General features: G+C 51.8%; 1 protein-coding gene across 1 annotated transcript in view; it reads left to right on the plus strand.

Moving 5' to 3' along the window:
• The window catches only part of LOC116954098 (protein phosphatase 1 regulatory subunit 16A-like), a 160,271-nt gene extending 143,793 nt beyond the window's left edge, over positions 1 to 16,478 (plus strand). The window contains exons 8-11 of the mRNA XM_032974531.2: positions 4,799 to 4,874; positions 6,936 to 7,065; positions 7,567 to 7,696; positions 9,284 to 16,478. Of these exons, the coding sequence (XP_032830422.2) occupies positions 4,799 to 4,874; positions 6,936 to 7,065; positions 7,567 to 7,696; positions 9,284 to 10,129 (1,182 nt within the window). The 3' untranslated portion in view covers positions 10,130 to 16,478. The remainder of the gene's footprint in view (positions 1 to 4,798; positions 4,875 to 6,935; positions 7,066 to 7,566; positions 7,697 to 9,283) is intronic.
• The last annotated feature ends 1,439 nt before the right edge of the window (positions 16,479 to 17,917 follow it).

The raw sequence follows: 17,917 nt of genomic DNA on the forward strand, positions 1-17,917 counted from the left end.
GTACGGGTGGGGTCCTACTGGGGCCAGGTACAGGTGGGGTCCTACTGGGGCCAGGTACGGGTGGGGTCCTACTGGGGCCAGGTACAGGTGGGGTCCTACTGGGGCCAGGAACGGGTGGGGTCCTACTGGGGCCAGGTACAGGTGGGGTCCTACTGGGGTCAGGTACAGGTGGGGTCCTACTGGGGCCAGGTACGGGTGGGGTCCTACTGGGGTCAGGTACAGGTGGGGTCCTACTGGGGCCAGGTACGCATGGGGTCCTACTGGGGTCAGGTACGGGTGGGGTCCTACTGGGGCCATGTACAGGTGGGGTCCTACTGGGGCCAGGTACGGGTGGGGTCCTACTGGGGTCAGGTACAGGTGGGGTCCTACTGGGGCCAGGTACGGGTGGGGTCCTACTGGGGCCAGGTACAGGTGGGGTCCTACTGGGGCCAGGTACGGGTGGGGTCTTACTGGGGTCAGGTACGGGTGGGGTCTTACTGGGGTCAGGTACGGGTGGGGTCCTACTGGGGTCAGGTACAGGTGGGGTCCTACTGGGGCCAGGTACGGGTGGGGTCCTACTGGGGCCAGGTACAGGTGGGGTCCTACTGGGGTCAGGTATGGATGGGGTCCTACTGGGGCCAGGTACGGGTGGGGTCCTACTGGGGCCAGGTACGGGTGGGGTCCTACTGGGGCCAGGTACAGGTGGGGTCCTACTGGGGCCAGGTACGGGTGGGGTCTTACTGGGGTCAGGTACGGGTGGGGTCCTACTGGGGTCAGGTACAGGTGGGGTCCTACTGGGGCCAGGTACGGGTGGGGTCCTACTGGGGCCAGGTACAGGTGGGGTCCTACTGGGGTCAGGTATGGATGGGGTCCTACTGGGGCCAGGTACGGGTGGGGTCCTACTGGGGCCAGGTACGGGTGGGGTCCTACTGGGGCCCCTTGATCTGCGACTGCCGATACGTTTCAGCGGAGACTTTGATCAACGCTCCGCTACATTAAAAAACGGAGCTTAGCACTGCGGATTATCTCCGCGCCCTTCGTTCTACCAAAGGCCAAAGGGGGAATTTCTCGGACTCTTTACGCGGATGGCTCACGGATTCCTGGCTATTGCACGCTGGATTTTTACTCACGATCCTTCCCGCACTTCCTCGGTTAATCGTCGCAAATGTGCACCCACGCCTCCAGAGGGGGGGCGGGCGGGGGGGGGGGGTTGCCACCGCCGAGGGACGATGAACGGGGATGACGTCGTGGCGAGGAGGATATTTCGCAGTAGCAGAAGAGGGGAGAGAGTCTCCGTGTGAACGCGTTGGTTCTCGAGCGGTGGGTTATTGTTCCTCGGCTGACGAGAGACGCGACTTGTGATGCCCGGGGGAGGCTCTCTGATTTCCCGGGACAGCTGCTACCTCACGAAAGAGAGGAGAACTCTGGGACAAACAGGACTGGTGGCAACCACACCTGCCAGCATCCTCTTTTGTTTTTTTTGGAAACTTAAAGGAGCACGGAATTAAAAATCGTGTTACGGACATTTACCCCCTTGGTCAATCCACTGTTGGATGGGCCCCCCCTCCAAAGTGGGTTGGTTATGATGGTTGTTTGAAAATCACTGATCAGTGAGCGAGGGGTCAGCGGTCAGCGAGGGGTCAGCGGTCAGCGAGGGGTTGGTGGTCAGTGAGGGGTTGGTGGTCAGTGAGGGGTTGGTGGTCAGCGAGGGGTTGGTGGTCAGTGAGGGGTTTGTGGTCAGTGAGGGGTCGGTGGTCAGCGAGGGGTTGGTGGTCAGCGAGGGTTGGAGGGGCCACAGGACCGGTTCTGATGTCACGACCTAGGATGGCAGGGTAAACCTGAATTTAAAAATCTCATTACCAGCCACCGCATGCAGAGTGATGGACACACACACACAACCACACGAGCCACACACAACCACACGAGTCACACACACACAACCACACGAGTCACACACACACACAACCACACGAGTCACACACACACACAACCACACGAGTCGCACACACACACACAACCACACGAGTCGCACACACACACAACCACACGAGCCACACACACACACAACCACACGAGTCGCACACACACACAACCACACGAGTCGCACACACACACACAACCACACGATTCGCACACACACACACAACCACACGACCCACACACACAACCACACGAGCCACACACACACACAACCACACGAGTCACACACACACACACAACCACACAAGTCGCACACACACACAACCACACGAGCCACACACACACACAACCACACGAGCCACACACACACACAACCACACGAGTCACACACACACACAACCACACGAGTCACACACAACCACACGAGTCGCACACACACACACAACCACACGAGCCACACACACACACACAACCACACGAGCCACACACACACACAACCACACGAGTCACACACACAACCACACGAGTCGCACACACACACACAACCACACGAGCCACACTCACACACAACCACACGAGTCACACACACACAACCACATGAGCCACACACGACCACACGAGTCGCACACACACACAACCACACGAGTCACACACACACAACCACATGAGCCACACACACACACAACCACACGAGCCGCACACACACAACCACACGAGCCGCACACACACAACCACACGAGTCGCACACACACGACCACACGAGCTAATGGACGGCGCCAGACGTCACACACAACGCACAAGACAGTTGCGTAACGCGTGCGCGCGTTTGGATTGTCGGGACCGGTGTCGACCTCGGCTTGCCAGTTACAGACGTCCAATTTCACGGAGCGCCGGTGGGCGAGCGCTACTCCCCCCCCCGCTCTCTCTCGGCCTATCCTCCCGTCTCGCCGCGTTGTTTATCCGCTTCTCCCCCGTCCGTGTGCTTGCCGCCGTCAGTCTCTTCCCGCTCTCCCTCGGGGTGCTCGGAGCACGTCCTTGAGTACGGGATGACCGGCCGTTTGAGTTTCGCACAGCGCTCAAAGAAAAAAAAGGTGCCTTGAATCGTGACCGAAAGCTTTCGTGACTGCAGCAATTCATATTCTTTGGGTCTTTCGGCAAAGTCAAGTAGATAGGTTCAAATGAATGGAGAAAAATCAAACACGGCGTTTCGATCGCAACACATTTTTTTTTTCCTGCTGATGACGATGGCTTGTGTTGTGATCGAAACGTCGTGGTTTTCGTTTAATCTCTTGCTGGAGAAGCATCCGCAAAATTGTGCTTTCTCACTTCTCATGCGGGAATAAAGATGCCGCCGCGGCGGTGTGACGGGTCGGCACGCGCGCACCGCATTCCCGCAGGTCACCGGCTCAGATCCATCTTCAAATCATTCCCTCCGCTTAGTCGATCGCCAGGTCGCGCCCGTGGCGGGGCGGCAAAGTGCCGCGGGTGTCTCCACCTCTTCTACACGAGCGTGAAACAACAACCCAGAGCGGCTCCCCCCCCCCCGCTTGTGAAGGAGCATCGGCCAGAAGCGGCGCGGGCAAAAAATTTGTAATTGCAGGGCCTGCACCTTTACCTTCGTGCACGGCGGTACGCACTGCTCAGGGGCGCACGACTGCCACGCGCACCGGCATGGGGCAGGAAGGGGACCCCCTTGCACTCTGGAGGCGGGGGGGGGGCACGCTTGGGGGAAGGGGATTAGGGGACCCTCTCTGAAGTTTTTTTTTTCCTCGCCGCTGCAGAAGGGAGATTATGCGGCAATACCGGGGGAAAGGGAACGAGCGCGGTAATTTTACTTCGGAGCCAGCGATGGGAGCTCACCGCGCGAGCGTGCGTACATCCCACACATGTCCTACACACGTCCGCGTGTTACGCAACCGCCTGCCTCATATATTATGCCCGGTGTGTGGCATCTTCCTTTGTTTTGTCGGTGTGCGCGTGTTTGTCTCTGTGTGCGTGTGCGCGCGCGCGTTTGGAGTGTTGGTGGCGCAGCGGTTAGCGCTAACGCTGCGCTCCGAAACCACGGCGACCCGAGTTCGATTCCCGCTCACGGCCAACACCAGTGACAGTTATCTGAATCGGTTCGGGGGCCTCGGCTAGGCCGACTCGGCCTCAAATGATCACCTGGTGCGGTGTGTGAACATTCGCCACGATGGAGACAAAAGGCAGCTGGGCGTGGTGCTCGACACCCACCGCCTCGTGTGCCAATTCCGGCTCTCATAGGCGCTGCTCGCTAACAGCACTTGCCCCCAGCAAGTGTGTTAAGGTTATACGGGGGACCTTTGTCTACGTGCTCATGCGCAGCACTTGGCCCAAAATCCCACGATGGATCTTTGTTTTTTGTGCACGTAAAAAAACTGGACACTAACCGCTGCGCCGCCACTTCCTGCGGTCAAGGACCGTCCCAAGAGCCTGTTACGGTGACACGGGGAATCGTTGTCTTTGATGGCAGTGGAGGCTTTGTGAATGCTAACTTGCACTGTCTTCACGCGTGCATGTTTGGGCATGTATGTGTGGGTGTCTGTTTGCGCAGATGCAGTGGGGAGCGGTAGTGTAGCGGTCAGCGCGCTGCGCTACGAACCCGACGACCCGAGTTCGATTCCCGCTGACGGCCGACACCAGTGACGATTATATCTAAACCGGTCCTGGACCTCCCCGAGGTCGACTCAGTCTCAAATGAGTACCCGGTGCGGTGTGTAAACGTCGCCACTAGGGCGATAAAGGCAGCCGAGCGTGGTGTTGGCCACCCAACCAACTCGTGTGCCGTGCCGGGCTTCACAGGTGCCGCTCGCTCACAGCAACTTGTCCCAACAGTCTGTTCAGCCTGTACGGGGGAATCTTTGTCTTTGCCTTTATACAGATGCAAGTTGCTGAGGTCTTGGTTTGTCACGGCGCCAACCTGAAAGGGAAAACCAACCTCGAAGAGACGGCCCTGGGTGAGTGTTGCCGTGACGCGCCCACTTGTTCTATGTTTGTTTTTGTTTTAACCAGGTTGAGAACTCCGGAGACCAGGACTCAGTCTCGTGTTAGCAAGCGTGACCTGGGGCGTTAGTCCACCATTCGGGGCCGACGATTGTTGCTGTGCCCGGCGGAATCCCCAACCGATTAATTTTCGCGGCGTCGTTTTCAAAATTTGGGCAAACATTTTGTTGGGCCCCCGCTTGCAGGCCACACGGCGGCCGCCCTACTCGTCGCAAATGACATCGGTTGATCTTTTTAATGCCCACAGCGAAGCGGGGCGGCTCGTAGTAGCGTTATCATTACGGTTAGTACACACCAACACCACCACCACCGCGGTATTAACGGGGGCGGCCGCTGGAGTTTGAACCGCGAGCCCGTGCGACGACGAGCACCGCTCACGGCTCGAGGCCGCGTCACCGATTGGCGACAGTCGAAACGACCACCGTACTCGCCAAGAGTTTGGGGGGGGGGGGGGGCAGTGTGGAGGGTTCCATCCAGCAGTGAATTGACAAAAAAAGTCTCGCGAGTAAATTCCGTGCCCCGGTCACAAACTCCGTCACAAACTCGACGGAGTTTGTGACCGCTTGCTTGCTTGCTTGCCACTCAGGAGGGGCGAGAGGGGGTGAGTGGGCGAGACGTGTTGGCGATTAATGCGTCGGCGCGACTGAAGTTGTGCAAAGAACTGCCGTGAGTCAGCCGTGTAGAAGGTCAAATCTGTTTTTGACGTCTCACATTTTTGTAATTCCAATAACAGATGGCGATGCATCAACCGAGCGCACCGCCTGTGACTTTGTCCGAGCCGCTGGTCATTGTTCGGGCTCAGATAGGACTGCTGCCTGAGCACGCAGAGGTGTAGCCTGAGCACGCAGAGGTGTAGCCTGAGCACGCAGAGGTGTAACCTGAACATGCAGAGGTGTAACCTGAACACCACAGAGGTGTAGCCTGAACACGCAGAGGTGTAGCCTGAGCACGCAGAGGTGTAGCCTGAAAAAGCAGAGGTGTAGCCTGAACACGCAGAGGTGTAACCTGAGCACGCAGAGGTGTAGCCTGAACACGCAGAGGTGTAGCCTGAACACGCAGAGGTGTAGCCTGAACACCGCAGAGGTGTAGCCTGAACACGCAGAGGTGTAGCCTGAACACCGCAGAGGTGTAGCCTGAACACGCAGAGGTGTAGCCTGAACACCGCAGAGGGTAGCCTGAACACGCAGAGGTGTAGCCTGAGCACGCAGAGGGTAGCCTGAACACCGCAGAGGTGTAGCCTGAACACGCAGAGGGTAGCCTGAACACGCAGAGGTGTAGCCTGAACACGCAGAGGTGTAGCCTGAGCACGCAGAGGTGTAGCCTGAACACGCAGAGGTGTAGCCTGAGCACGCAGAGGGTAGCCTGAACACGCAGAGGTGTAGCCTGAGCACGCAGAGGGTAGCCTGAACACGCAGAGGTGTAGCCTGAACACGCAGAGGTGCCGCCTGAACACACAGAGGGTAGCCTGAACACCGCAGAGGTGTAGCCTGAACACGCAGAGGTGCCGCCTGAACACACAGAGGTGTAGCCTGAACACGCAGAGGTGTAGCCTGAACACGCAGAGGGTAGCCTGAACACGCAGAGGTGTAGCCTGAACATGCAGAGGTGTAGCCTGAACACGCAGAGGTGTAGCCTGAGCACGCAGAGGTGTAGCCTGAACACGCAGAGGGTAGCCTGAACACGCAGAGGTGTAGCCTGAGCACGCAGAGGGTAGCCTGAACACCACGGCTCTATCGAGATGTGTCGCAGGGTGTGCCCCTCTGGTGCGTGCGTGCGCGCGAGCGTCCGACGCGTTTTCTCGTCGCATTGATGCGCCACTGCGGTGGCTAGGAGATGTCAACTACGCCGACGGCGGCTTTGCGTTTGTTTTTTTTTATCTTTCTTTCCTGGTCACTCGTTCGGAGTTTTCCCCTTTTCTTCTTTCCCGTGACTCGCCGCCTAACCGGCGCTCGCACCCGTTCGTTTAAAAATCGCGCTTCGCGAACGTTTCCCCGTCGACTCGCGATTGGACCCAGATCTGTGCGAGAACGACGAGATGAGGAAGCAGCTGCTGGAGATGAAGACGCGCCGGGAGAACATTCTCCGCACGCAGGGAAAGCCGCGCGCCTCCCTGCAGCGACGCACCTCCAGTGTCAGCAGCCGAGGGTACGGTTGCTCCCACGCCGCCGCGCGCCGGCCACACCGCTCGGTCGTGCCACCCTGGCCACACCACCGCTACGGCCACAGCATCCTAACCTCACTGCCCGGTCACACCCCTAGGCCACAACACCACTCCGGCCGCAGCACCCAACGACAAGGCCACACGGCCACACCACGCGGCGTCCTCACGGAGTTGTTTACCGCCTGACGCTGCCCGTAAACGAACTCGTCCTTTAGCCACCCCACCCCCCCCTCGCCCGCTGGCCCTGCACGGCCCTGGGCCAGAGCCGGATGGCCTCTGACGGGGGACGGCTAACCGCCCTTTGGTTTCCGGCTGGGCACAAAACGCTGTCGGTGGAAAATGAGGACTCGCAAAGCGAGGGGCCTGCCGCTGGCTCGCCTCAGATTTGCCAGTGGAAAAGGAGGTACAGATCGGTGTAATCTACCCCCCCCTCCCCCACTCCATCTCTCTCCGTCTCTCTCTCTCTGCGTGTGCGCGCGAGACAGGAAGCTGGAGAGGAAGGCGAGTCTGGGCGAGCGGACGAGCCTCTACCGCAAGGAGCACCAGGACGAGGCCAAGCTGTGGCAGGAGCGGCAGGACATGACGGAGGAGGGCGACCAGGAGAACCGCGACCCCGTGAGTGGCAGCGCGGCAGCCAACGTCGCGACGCACTGCGTTACGACACACTGCATCGCAACGCACTCCATTGGAACGCACTGCATCGCAACGCACTGCATTGGAACGCACTGCACTGGAATGCACTGCAAGGCACTGCAGCGCGATGCACTGCAGTGTTGTTACAGACTGCATTTCATTGCGGTATAAAGCACTGCAATGAAAATTAACACTTCATATGATGAATTAAAACAATGTAATTAATCCGCAGTTGGCTACATACGCTGTGAAAGAAGTTCAACGTACATGCATCAAGTTCAGTACAATAGTGCACAGCGCATCGCAACGCATTGCCCTGCGATGTTTATTGCATTTGAGTGTGATGATTTGATAGCTGTAGAAACAGTGGGCGGCAGGGTGGCGCAGTGGTGGCAATCGTGTCTCACAGTCAGAAAGGGCCTGGGTTCGATTCCCGACTGGGACAACCTTCCGTGTGGAGGTCGTGCCATGTTCTCCCCCTGTTCTGCATGCGCTCCCTCCAGGTAACCAATTCGCCAAACATCCTCTTGCAGAAAATCGCCTGAATGTTATTCAATTGGAGCAACATACCCGCCCCCCTGCCGCTGCTACGAGAAACCTTTTTGCAAAGTATTTTATTGAACAAACGATTTGGGAAATGTTGATTTAAAGCTTTCGTGGCTGCAGGGATTCATATTCTTGGTTCTTTCGGTAAAGTCACGTAGAAGGGAAACAATAAAATAATATTGTAATAATATTATTGTTTTATATTGTTATTATTTTATTGTTTCCCTTCTACGTGACTTTACCGAAAGGACCAAGAATATAAACGATTTGGGTACAAGCAGAGGGTAATATATGGGAGTTGACACCAGTAGTATTGTCACAATGAGAAGTAATAATAATAATGTACATTGATTTGTAAGCCGCCTTCCACTAATTTCTAAAGGCGCCTTGTAAGAATAAGGAAAGGCCAAGAGCGACAGAGAAGCTACATGGAATACGTGGTTTTAAAACGAGACTTAAAAGTGTCCACATTGTCGGGTAAACAAATTCCCACCGGTAGGGAATTCCACCATCGTGGCACAGCCAGAGTGAATGGCCACTCACCCCAGGAACGCAGCCGGGATCGAGGTACGCACAGAAGGGCCGGAGTCTGCAGATCTTAACGACCTTGAGGGTATTCTTAGCTCTTTCGGTAAAGTCACGTTGAAGGGAAGCAATAAAATATGTACGAATGAATGAACTCGTGAAAAAATATATAAGTACAATGGTTATCACCAACGTTTTAAAATGTTGAATCTGTCTCTGTGTTTCAATAAGGTCTACCTCCCGGGTGTCTACTTCCTAAACACGGACAACCTTCTAGGGGAAGGATAGGGTGGGGGGGAGAAGTAAAAAGAAAAGGGAGGGGGGGGTGAAGGGGAGGAGTGGGCAGATGCCTAAATGAATGATCTTAAAAATAATTTCCCACTGGAGGAAAAATCTGTGAAAGGGTTCCAAATGTGGTGACATGCTTCTTCCACGCCCCTTGCCGCCAGAAACTTTGAAGCTCAACCCTGTCTCTTTCGCCCGCTCGCTCGTTCGCAGAATGTCACGAGGGACTCTCCGAACAAGAGAGACTCCCGAGCAACGGCGGAGTCTCCCGCGCGGCCCGAGACGAACGGCAAGCGCCCATCGTCCGCCGCGCAGGACAAGCCTCGAAAGCGCGACTCCGTCTCCAGCGTGACTCCGTCCGAAAGGGCCGCCACCGCCACCGCGGACGGAGAGAGACACCGCGACGTCTCCGCCGACCCCGCCGCCGCCGCCGCCGCCGCCGCAGCCAAACCCTTGAGCTCGAAAGCCGCGCTGTTCAAGGAGGTAACTCGGGCGCGCACCTCATCGCAGGAGCCGAAGAGAGAGCCGCGCGGTAAATTGGAGAGGGCGGCCACCGCCGCGGCGATCGCGGTGACGGCACCGGCGGACGCGCGCGCTCCTCCCGCGTCCGTGGAGCAGCGTTCCTCGTCCGTGGGCACCGGCGAGGCGGGCGCCAGGGGCCAGAGGGGCGGCGCGGGGTCGAGGGGGCCCAGGGAGCCGTCGCGTGAGAGGGACGCAGGCCGAGACGCCGGGCGGGACGCCGGCAGGGACACGAACAGGGACAGCCAGACGCTGAGCGAACTGAAGCGCGAGCGCGTCAAGGACCGTCTCAAGCACCAGCTCGCCGTGGACATTCCCACCGACGAGGAGGACGAGGAGACGGAGGGAAGGAAGAAGAGGCCCACCGGCAAGGAGAGGGAGCGAGAGCGTGACGGGCCGAGGCAGCGCACCGTCAACGGGCAGTCGAGGGAAGCGTCGGCCGTCTCTTACGACGGGAGCAACAGTGCCAAGAAGCCACAAGTGAAGCGGACAAACAGCACGTTTGCGGGAAAGTCAAACAGCTGCTGCGTGGTGATGTAGCGACCGCGGCTCACGGCGCGACGGCGTTTCTGCACCGGGAGCAAGCGGGGAGGGCGACTGGACCTCTCCGTTTGGCGTTTTGCACTCGCGGCTGGCGGTTTTTTTGTTGTTGTTGCAACGGTCGGAACGAGAGCGTGTGCGCGCGAAGGAAGGTGCAAGCGAGGGGAAAAAAATAAAACAAAACGTTCACCGGGGGTCGCGGTGCCGAGTGCTTAGCGCCAGCGGGGCGCGAAATCTCCCGCCCCCCTCCCCCGGGTGGAATCTTCAGGAGGTGGTGCGTGTCAGATTCCGGCCAAATTGACGAGAGCTCCGCCGTCGTTGGAATTGTGCCGATTTTTTTTGCCGAGACGAAATGGGACAGCTCCCCAACCCCCCCTCCCCCCCCCCCCCCCTCCGTTTGGTTCGTCAAAAAACGAATTACAAAAGAAACAACCAATATTATTCCTTGCATCCCCAGGGGTAGAGATTTGGAAAATTGGCAATCGATGAGGATTTGTGTTGTCTCTACACTGCCGTTTTTGCTCGTGAATTATAATTGTATTTTAACAAGCACGTATTCATTTTTTATAAAAACAATCAGGACCAAAGCCTATTAAATGTAATATATACACACGACAAAGCTCTAATTTGTTGATATTGATTTTTGTCATTTATTTTTTAGTTGTCAAGTCCGCTTGTATCAAATGCTGTAGGTGGCTGAACAGTGTTTGGCATTTCGATTTAAAGCTTTCGTGACTGCAGGGATTCATATTCTTGGTTCTTTCAGTAAAGTCACGTAGAAGGGAAATAATTAAATGTTATTTCACGTAGAAGGGAAATAATAAAATATATTTCCCTTCTATGTGACTTCACCGAAAGAACCAAGAATGTAGTGTTTGGCATGTATCCCCTCTTTAGAAATCCAAGATAGAATCGGAGAAATCCCGCCGTATCGAAGGACCGTGAGATATCCGGTCCTTTCTTTTTCGGTCGCAAGAAAAAGGCCTCCCTCGTTCGGCTGACATCGTCGACCGAGTCTGTCTTCTTTACCGGTCGTTGAGTCTTTTTAGTTGGATTCTGTTTTGCAATCATTCTCAATTGAAACCCCTTTATGATTGTGTGAAATTGGCCGTTTTTTTATATTATTTTCCTGCCAAGACTGAGAGAGGCGTTGAATGAACGAGTGAAGTGGGGGGAGGGGGGGGGGGTCATGTCATAGATCTGTTTGTCTTAAGGCTTAAAACTTTTTCGAAATGGGACCAATTTTCGGGTCGCTTCGATCGCGCAAGTTTTATTTTTTTGGGGTTTATAATCGACGATGCTGCCGCGGCCGCACGTGCATTTTTTTACCCCCCCCCCCCCAAAACCTGTTTCCAAATTTAATTACCTCATCTGCCATAGTAGATTAGATTAAGATAAAAAAAAATTATCAAAAAAAATCCATTGGCTATAGGAGCTCGCCATTGTGCACGCCACCCCTTTCATACAAACTTATAAAGCACGGCACCAAATAGTAACGCAAGTGAGCAAGCAGCCCATAAATAATTAAACCAGCATAAACTTCTTTGTGCTGTCAAGCCAATTTGTTTGAATAAAACATTTCACGCGTGAAAGGTGAATGTACCGCTACCGGGAAGGCCTCACAACAGAATGGGTTTCTAGTGAGCCTCTCCAGAGGGCATTTGGCCTACTCTTCCACACCGGCCAAACGCCTTGGGGAGAGGATGAGGGCTCCTACACTTCACGTCACCTCGCGCGATCCCCCGGTCGACTGCGGTGCAACCGGTGACCTCTGGACTGCACGTCTAGTGCGCTGGACCACAACAGGGCGGCAGTATCCTAAAGAAAACGTATTTGAGATGTACGTTATAACTCTTGTTACACTTCGGATGACACCGTGTGTAATGTAAACGTGTAAATTGCGTTTTATTTTGGATCGGTTGGAATAGCGGTTGTCTCCCGCGCGCTGTTTTTCCTCGCTTGCCGCAATGGCCCGAAACCCATCTCCTGGGATTGTGTTGTTTTTGTTCAGTCACAAAGTGGCTCCGTGTTCCCTTGGCTTTACAAATGTGCCACAGCGGTTTTGTACGCGAATATTTTTTTTTGTTTTACTCGCCTCGAATAGAGAGAGAGAGAGAAAGAAAAAATGTAGAAGGACAAGCGGGGACGAGTTGCTTCCAAAGAACTTCATAATTGTTTGATTGCACAATTGCGTACACCTTAACGTAATTGCACGCCATGTGCTCACACCAAATGTACAGAATCTATATTATGAATGATTGTCCGTTTATTATATATCTGTGAAACCAACATTCCTCTATAACCATCTGTATTATCAGGTGTCTTGATCTATCCACAGCTGGATGAAAGCCTCTTTAACCCTTCTCCATCCCTCCCACATGTTTTGATTGCCTCACCGGGAATTCAAACGGGCAACCTTCGTCACGCTACGGCGACATCCGTGAGAATTTTTTCTCGGGTATATTTTTTTTAAACGAAAAAGATGTCTCACCGAGCACAAATCACAGCATTTAAATCCATCCATCGGCCTAATGTGCCTTTTGCGTTAAATGTTTCTGGCAGCATTTGGTGCAAAAGAAATTCGACATACATACGTATGTACACACTTTGCATAGCGTTCAAATGCAATTGAGGTTCGCAAGATGCTTCACGAAATGACTAAGGGTAGAAATGGGTTTGCCGTTGATCAAGTTTGAACAACCCCCGGGAGAGAGGAGAGAGAAGCAACTCCCAAGGCACACAGCATGGGACCCAAGTGACATCAACGAGCCACAGCGACAGCTGGGGCAATGCCAACCATTCCTCCGTAGTCCATGGGGCCCGAGCAGTAATTGGTGCTGTTTTTATTTTACCAGGTAAGGCCCACTGAGCTGTACAGCTCTTTTGCAGATGCGCCCTGGCTGTCACAAATGATGGCTCAACGAAGTGGCTTATCGTGTAAAAAATGTTTTTTAGAGCAGCCTAATATCTTGATTTGAAGCTTTCGTGACTGCAGGAATCCATACTCTTTGCTTCTTTCGGTAAAGTCACGTAAGGTATAAAAAATAAAATAAAAAATAACGTATCGCGACGTTTCGACCGCAACACAAGCGGTCGTCCTCAGGCGGAAAAAATTATAATCCAGCAGTGGAACTGCTGAACCAGCGAGAGAGCTGTTACAGCAAGGTTATAGATGTGTTTTTTTCCACCTGAGGACGACCGCTTGTGTTGCGGTGGAAATGTGATATATATTTTTTTCTACCTACATCACTTTACCGAAAGAACCAAAGAGTAAGCAGCCTAATACTCTAAACCCATAGGACCCGGAGAAAAATCCACGCCACCACGGAGAGAACATTCCAAATATACAGCAGCAGGCGTCAGGGTCGGGAACGAACCCACAACCTCCTCCGTACCAGGCGAGGCAGTGAACATCTCCTAGCCACCGTGGTGCCGAGGTAGCACGACTTTACTTGAACCGGTGCATTTATACGGCTAATGCGAGTCAATTATTTGTTATACCACTCATTTCAAATGATCATCACGTAATTAACTGTTACTGGAACCACAAAAGTTATGCCAACCTCAAGTGGCTCTGATGACATATCTGGTCTGGGACTCGTGGACTACAGCGCATTCATAGCAGGCTAGGACCCATCCTCCAAACGAGTCGAGGGGATCGATGAGACATCCTTTCAAGGCTACGCAGTTCTCGGATGAAACAAATTGACAGTATGCTGGATAACAGACCAGAACGCCTGATAGTTGCATAGTCTGAAGTGTCAATCTTGATTTGAGGCTTTCGTGACTGCAGGAATCCATACTCTTTGGTTCTTTCGGTAAAGTCACGTAGGTAGAAACAATAAATAGATCACGACGTTTCGATCGCAACACAAGAAATCGTCATCAGGTGGGACAACCACAGCAAGAAAAAAATACTACTTCAGTTTTTTCTTGCTGTGGTTGTCCCACCTGATGACGATTGCTTGTGTTGCGATCGAAACGTCGTCGTGATCTATTATTGTTACCTACCTACGTGACTTTACCGAAAGAACCAAAGAGTCTGAAGTGTATTTTAGTTTCTATTTGTCAGGGTGAAAATGTATCCGTTGAATACTTCTCATTACGCACAGGGCTTAAATCGTGTCAATTCATCAGCCGTGGTCCATCCACTGCCGGATGAAAGCCTCTCCAATCCGCCACCGGCCTCTCACGATCCTGCGACGTTATAATGCAGCCGCACACGGAGAGTTTGGTCGCTGCATCTCCGGTCCGAAGGACCCCTTCTCAAGCGAGTTCCATTCCTTGTAAAATAATTGTCCATCTGACACACAGGCGTAGTAGCGTGTATGCGTGTGTGTACACGCTATGTGCGCACGCACACCGTACCGTGTGATAATCGTGGCCGTGTGTGTACTATACCTCTACCGTACGGTCTGGCAATTTATTTTTAATCTGCAAGAACATGCCTGTAGCAAATGAGTCACGTTTCCTTTGAGCAACGCCACGATTGGTTTTTTTCCCTTTTCCAAGTGTGAAATGAAATGCAATCAAGCTCGCATTAACCCATTACCGCCTGGATATGAATGCGTCGGTGCAAACGTTTGGCGGTGCTGCTTGGGGCTTCGCGTTCTTGAAATGTCCCGTGGGTCCGTTTCAATTTCCACGCCTCTCCAGAGCGGCGTTTGCATCGGACCGTTCGGCCGATGCAAACATTTCCGCGGGCACACCCCAGCTGCAGCCCCCCCCCCCCCCCCCCCCCGCTCTTGGTGACAATACATTCACTTATCTCTAAATACCAGGAATACATACAATTTTTCATATTATTGGAACTTTTTTGTAAACGCAGCTACAAGGTTTTTTTTTTAGGGGTTGCATTTAGATATTAGGTGTAGTTTAATCAGGGTATTTCGCCCAACTAAATTGTCTTTGAATTAAATACGAGGAAAATATTAATTCACGTCCAAAAACAAAAGGCGTAAACATTGTTTCCGGATCGACCTGCGGTTGCATCCCAGCCCCAGCGGACCACACTTTTGAGAACCGCTGCCGTCGTGAGACACGAGGGTGTGGAGCGGCGGCGCGGTGGCTGTGAACGCGTCCCACCTCCGTTCCATTCCCAGCCGTGGCTAACTTCAGTGTGAAGGGATGATCGGAGCCGGACGTGCCCTGCCCCCACTTCCTATTCACTGAACCACCGATGACCAGCGTGGTGAAGTATGGTCGATGAAACCCAATGGCGGACATGGCGAGGGGGGGTGGGGGGGCCTTCATCCAGAATGAGGAGGAAGTCATAATTGATTTAAGTTGAATGACACCATACTCTTTTTGGTTCTTTCGGTAAAGTCACGTAGGTAGAAAGAAATCAATGGATTACGACGTTTCCATCTCTATCCCACCTGAGGACGATTGCTTGTGTGGCGATGAAAACGTCACGATCTATTATTTTTTCTACCCACGTGACTTTACCGAACATAACAAAGAGTGTGGATTCCTGCAGTCACGAAAGCTTCAAATCAAGATTTAATGACACCGTACGGCGGGTTGGGTAAATCTGGCCGTCGCCTGATGAAGCTGGTTGTAACTACTGGCGAAACGTCGTGCTCAGATTGTAAATGTTGTGGCTTGGCTCTCCAACACACCGGTTAGTGCTGTACTAGTGACGAATTGGCCACGTTCTGTTTACGTGACAACCCTTACTAGTTGGCTGTGTCGGGTGGTGGCGGGTTTAACGACACAACATTTATATATTTACGGGATCTAACCCCCCAAAAAAACCCTGTATTATGGAGGTGGGGTAACGTTGACCCTTTGGTTAGAATGTTTTCTCCATTCTTGGTTATTTATCCGCACATAGCGGATGTTTTTTTTTTTTGCCCAGGCACTGATTGCCTTCGACTTGCTCCATGAGATGACCGCTTTCCAATCGGCGCCTTCCAGAAAGAGAGAACGATGAACGTGAGAATTATTTCCGTGTGATAATGTTTCATTGTTTTCTATTTTTATTATTTTATTGTTTCCCTTCTACGTGACTTTACCGAAAGAACCAAGAATATATGTTAATTTCCTTAATTGATTCCTGGATTTGATGTCGATCGCTTAAAATTAGCAACGTCGCAACTGGTGTAATATCTATTTAAATATCTATTTTTATGACAATTTGAATGCTGCATGTCTGCTTGGATTTTGTAATAATTACGGTATTTTGGCGAGGGGTGATATATTGTGGCATGTGCGCACGTTCTAATAATTCATGTTTTTCTTACCGAGACATTTTTTTATTGCTTGCTTTCTGAGTTCTGCTGGTGCCATTTATATATTTCCTCGATATTTTGCTTTTTTATAATAAAATAAATCGCTATTGACAGTTTCCCTCTGAGAGATTAACGAGCAGCGCCGGTTGGTATTTTTCCACGTCCAAACAAAACGAGATAAATTATCCACAGATACGGAGTACAGCAGAACCCCTCTTAACGACCGCCCCTGTTAACGACGAATCGCTTAACGACGGGCCTCCATAGAGCCCAATGTGTAGTGTATAGTGTAGTGTATAGTAGTGTAGTGTATTGTAGTGTAGTGTGGTGTAGTGTGTTGTAGTGTATATTAGTGTAGTGTATAGTAGTGTAGTGTGTTGTAGTGTAGTGTATAGTAGTGTAGTGTATATTAGTGTAGTGTGTTGTAGTGTAGAGTAGTGTAGTGTATATTAGTGTAGTGTGTTGTAGTGTAGTGTGTTGTACTGTACTGTATACTAGTGTAGTGTATAGTAGTGTATACTAGTGTAGTGTATAGTGTAGTGTATAGTGGTGTAGTGTATACCAGTGTAGTGTATAGTAGTGTAGTGTATAGTAGTGTAGTGTATAGTGTAGTGTATAGCAGTGTAGTGTGTTGTAGTGTATAGTAGTCTAGTGTATCGTAATGTAGTGTATACCAGTGTAGTGTGTTGTAGTGTATAGTGTAGTGTATAGTGTAGTGTATAGTAATGTAGTGTATACCAGTGTAGTGTGTTGTAGTGTAGTGTATAATAGTGTAGTGTATAGTAGTGTAGTGTATAGTAGTGTAGTGTGTTGTAGTGTAGTGTATAGTAGTGTAGTGTATATTAGTGTAGTGTGTTGTAGTGTAGAGTAGTGTATATTAGTGTAGTGTGTTGTAGTGTAGTGTGTTGTACTGTAGTGTATACTAGTGTAGTGTATAGTAGTGTATACTAGTGTAGTGTATAGTGTAGTGTATAGTAGTGTAGTGTATACCAGTGTAGTGTATAGTAGTGTAGTGTATAGTAGTGTAGTGTATAGTGTAGTGTATAGCAGTGTAGTGTGTCGTAGTGTATAGTAGTCTAGTGTATCGTAATGTAGTGTATACCAGTGTAGTGTGTTGTAGTGTATAGTGTAGTGTATAGTGTAGTGTATAGTAATGTAGTGTATACCAGTGTAGTGTGTTGTAGTGTAGTGTATAATAGTGTAGTGTATAGTAGTGTAGTGTATACTAGTGTAGTGTGTTGTAGTGTAGTGTATAGTGTAGTGTGTTGTAGTGTAGTGTATACTAGTGTAGTGTGTATAGTGTAGTGTATACCAGTGTAGTGTTGTAGTGTAGTGTATACCAGTGTAGTGTTTTGTGTAGTTGTAGTGTATAGTGTAGTGTATAGTGTAGTGTATAGTAATGTAGTGTATACCAGTTTAGTGTGTTGTAGTGTAGTGTATAATAGTGTAGTGTATAGTAGTGTAGTGTATAGTGTAGTGTGTTGTAGTGTATAGTAATGTAGTGTATACCAGTGTAGTGTGTTGTAGTGTAGTGTATAATAGTGTAGTGTATAGT

Source organism: Petromyzon marinus, chromosome 54, assembly GCF_048934315.1.
Source record: "Petromyzon marinus isolate PM22_M1 ecotype Great Lakes invasive population chromosome 54, UKy_Petmar_22M1.pri1.0, whole genome shotgun sequence".
NCBI lineage: Eukaryota > Metazoa > Chordata > Hyperoartia > Petromyzontiformes > Petromyzontidae > Petromyzon > Petromyzon marinus.